The sequence below is a fragment of the Monodon monoceros genome, unplaced genomic scaffold (genome assembly GCF_005190385.1).
Source record: "Monodon monoceros isolate NGI ecotype Baffin Bay Population unplaced genomic scaffold, NGI_Narwhal_1 Super_Scaffold_5, whole genome shotgun sequence".
NCBI lineage: Eukaryota > Metazoa > Chordata > Mammalia > Artiodactyla > Monodontidae > Monodon > Monodon monoceros.
The window spans coordinates 112,450,309-112,453,893 of NW_021703782.1; the positions used below are offsets into that span (position 1 = coordinate 112,450,309).

The 3,585-nt window shown below is 64.7% G+C and overlaps 1 protein-coding gene across 1 annotated transcript; it reads left to right on the top strand.

Moving 5' to 3' along the window:
• Positions 1–542: 542 nt before the first annotated feature.
• On the top strand, positions 543–2,076 carry PHPT1 (phosphohistidine phosphatase 1). The gene is made up of 3 exons (XM_029203218.1): positions 543–763; positions 1,135–1,259; positions 1,809–2,076. The coding sequence occupies exons 1-3, from the start codon at positions 604–606 to the stop codon at positions 1,899–1,901; spliced, it is 378 nt and encodes a 125-aa protein (XP_029059051.1). The 5' UTR covers positions 543–603; the 3' UTR covers positions 1,902–2,076.
• Positions 2,077–3,585: the final 1,509 nt, after the last annotated feature.

Genomic DNA, 3,585 nt, shown 5'->3' on the forward strand with positions numbered 1-3,585 from the left:
CTTTCGGAGGCGTGGGGGGGGGCCTTCGGAAACCTGGGAGGGACACCATGGAGCAACGCGGAGTGGGAAGCAGGAGAGAGAGGCCCTCGGCCTCGGTGGGGGACGGGGGAAGGAGGCCCTCGGGCACGGGGTGGGGGGAACCAGGAGGGAAGCCAAGGGACAGCGGGAGCGGACAGCGGGATCGGTGTAGGGGAAGGGAGGCCTTCGGTCACGTGGGGGAGGGGGCCAGGGCCGGCGCGCGTCCCTTGGGCCTCATGGGCCTCCTAACCCCCACCAAATGGGCCTGTCACACCCCCCTCCTCCCCGCAAGCTCCCTGGAAAGGAACTTTTACGGGGGCTGGATTGAGTCACCACCTACTCCCGGTTCCAAGTTTCTCTTTAAGTGGAGCCGGCGTGGTATCTGGGCTGCAAGGAGCTGGATCGCGATTGGCCAGTCTGTGCCGCGGGTTGGCCGCGTGGTTGGCTGAGGCACTGGGCTCGGGCAGCATGACCCCGCAGGATTGGTCATGGGCTCCGAGGCCCCGCCTCCCGCACTGTCGGCGCTGCCCCGGGTCGCGTGGGGGAAGGGCCGCGGGCCGCAGGGGGTGAGTGCGCTCCGGGAACATGACGGCGGCGGACCTCCCCCAGATCCCCGACGTGGACATCGACTCCGACGGCGTCTTCAAGTATGTGCTGATTCGAGTCCACGCGGTGCCGCCCTCCGGGGCCCCGGCCGGGGAGAGCAAAGAGATCGTTCGCGGCTACAAGTGGGCCGAGTACCACGGTGAGGGCGGGGCGGAGGGGCAGGGGGCGGGGTCTCCGGCGTCTGTGGGCGGGACTAGCCACGGCTGTGGGCGGGGCCGAGGGGCGTAGTGGGAGGTGATCCTGTACCCGGTTTCATCCCTGGCTGGCCCAGAGGAGCGTGGAGTACCCAGAGTCTGGAGTACCCAGATGGTCCTGGAGACGAGGGACTGCCATGGCCCGACTCCTCCCTCCTAGTCCCAGCGCCCCTGCCCGGGTGCACCCCCTCCTCCATTTCATCCCTTCCCAGAGTGTCTCCTCTCCTGGGGAGGGAGCTGCTCAGAGCGGGGCTTCAGACCCCTTCAGCCTTCAAGGGCAGCCAGGGCGCGTGCTGAGCCCCCCTTCCTATCCCAGCGGACATCTATGACAAGGTATCAGGCGAGATGCAGAAGAAAGGCTATGACTGCGTGTGCCTGGGGGGCGGGCGCATCTCCCACCAGAGCCAGGACAAGAAGATCCATGTGTACGGCTACTCCATGGTGAGCCCACAGCCTCGGGCCTGGGTGGGCCGAGGGCCCCAGTCCTGGCTTGGGGAGACCTGGCCCTCCAAGCTGCCTGACCTGGGGTGCTCAGTTTTCCGGCCCTTCTCAGCGGCAGAACCCTCCATCCAGGGCCTGTAGGCTCCCCATTTCTCACGTGGCATGACACAGGAAGCACACAGGGTGGGAGGGAGCCGCCCCCTGCCCCTCTGCTCTGACGGTCTGCGTGCTGTTCCTGGTCCAAAAGGCCTGACTGGCCGTCATCCTTTAGTGCTTTGAGGCCATCAGTGCTGGGGTGAAACTAAGAGGCCCCTGTCCCTCCCTTCACCAAGCTACCAGCAGATACACGGGGGCACCTAGAGGGGTCTGGGCCTCCAGGTAAAGGAACCTCCCTCAAGATCTGCTCACCCTGGTGGCCACGCTTCCACAGGAGAGCACCTGGGGTGGTCGGAGAGGATGACAGCCCCCTCCCGAGCTGGCCCCTGGTGTCCCTGCTGACCAGGCGCCCAGAGCCAGGACAGGGCTGTGAGAGCTGCCTTCTCCCTTCAGGGTTACGGTCGCGCCCAGCACTCCGTCTCCACTGAGAAGATCAAAGCCAGGTACCCTGACTACGAGGTCACCTGGGCCGACGACGGCTACTGAGGCCCACCTGAGGCCAGCCACCTCCAGCGGCCCACTTGGAACTCTGTTCTCAAGGCCGCCTCCCAAGAGGCTGGGCTGCACCCCCTGGCGCTTTGCCACCCTGGCCAGGCCTCAGTGCCCGGGGTTACCTCTCTGGGGAGAATTAAAAGCATCGTCACCTCCGCTGGTCCCTGAATGCTGTGTGTCTTGGCTTCTCTGTTCCTCGGTCACCTCTCTGTACTCCCGACTAGAGTGGGGGCAGTGGGTCACTCCTGGCTGCCCCTCATCCCGCTCCACCCCTGGGGGCCCCGGGAGTGGCAGTGCACACTCAGCCCTTTGGGGCCTGATAAGGGGGCCCCTGGGCTGCTGCCCCCATTTATGGCCTGATTGCTTCTCCACACACCTGCTATCCCCAAGGACATCTGGGAGGAGACCTGATGAGCCCTTACGCAAGGAGCTAGGGCTGAGTCCCTCGGGCCTGCCGAGGCAGGGACCCATCCCAGTGTGCGGGGAGGGCAGGCGCCAGCAGCCACCCTCCTGGCCAGCTGCCAACTGAGGTCATGAGTCAGGCAGTCTACGACCCCTCGACTCCAAGGTCAGGTCCCACGGCCCTGCGCCGCAGCCACAGGCTCTGCTCCAAGTAAACAGGCAGGGCGTCAGACTCGGAGCGGGGAGCCCCTCTCCCAAGACCCTTCTCTTGGCACAGGGCTGTGGGGAGCGGAGGTGCCCCTTGCCGAGGCTGTGACCCTGCCGTGCCAGCCTCCTGTGAGCCTCCAGGGCCCTCACGGGAGCCTGTCCAGGCAGGCACCATTGTGACCGCGTTTGAAAACGAGGAAAGACTTCCCCGGTGGTCCAGTGGTTAAGAATCCGTCTTGCAATGCAGGGAAGGCGGGTTCGACCCCTGGTCGGGGAGCTAAGATCCCACGTGCCGCGGGGCAGCTAAGCCCACGCACCGCAACTACTGAGCCCGTGCGCCATAACAAAAGATCCCACGTGCGGCAACTAAGACCTGACGCAGCCAATAAATAAATAAATTTTAAAACAAAGATGAGGAAACAGGCTCAGGTGAGACAAGCTCCCCAGGCCGCACGGTAGTAAACTGTGGGTGGAGCCTGGCTCCAAATCCTCCACGGGGGTCGGTGCCACAAGCCCCAGAGTCTCTAGGTTCCTCTGGACTCTGTGCCTGGCAGCGTCCAGCCCACACTGTTCAGGACACTTGTTGACGAATAGTCTGTCCATCGTTTGTAAGAGCAAGCGAAGAGGAACCCACAGGCTGAGTTATGGAGGCCAACGTCCCGGGTTGCTAGGGCTGCCCCAACCCATGCAGGGAACTCAGGGGCTGGGTGTGGGGTTTGCACAAGCTGGTTTCCTACTGGCAACCCGGGCCAGGCTGAGTTGAATTCCCAGCAGGTGTGGGGTCAGAGACCCCAGGAGAAGCGGCCGAGGCCGGTGTCACTCGGTGCTGTCTCCAGTGGGGCCTCCACCCGGCAGGGCTGGGCAGCAGTGGGCATGATGGTCGGAGCCTGACCTTTGGCCTGAAGGAGCCAGGCAGGTGGGAGCTCACCTAGGCCAGGGGCCCCTCTCCTGGATGCTTTTACAGCCGGGTGCCCATCCTTGTCAGCGCAGGGCGGGGCCAGGCGAGGGGCTGCAGGTACAAATGGGGCTGAGCCCTGCTCTCCAATTAAAGCAGAGTCAGCCGGTGGGG

Coding starts and splice junctions, on each gene's coding strand:
- PHPT1 (XM_029203218.1), top strand. CDS start 604: ATGACGGCGGCGGACCTCCCCCAGATCCCCGACGTGGACATCGACTCC. Junction 764..1,134: donor CAAGTGGGCCGAGTACCACG/GTGAGGGCGGGG, acceptor TTCCTATCCCAG/CGGACATCTATGACAAGGTA. Junction 1,260..1,808: donor ATGTGTACGGCTACTCCATG/GTGAGCCCACAG, acceptor TTCTCCCTTCAG/GGTTACGGTCGCGCCCAGCA.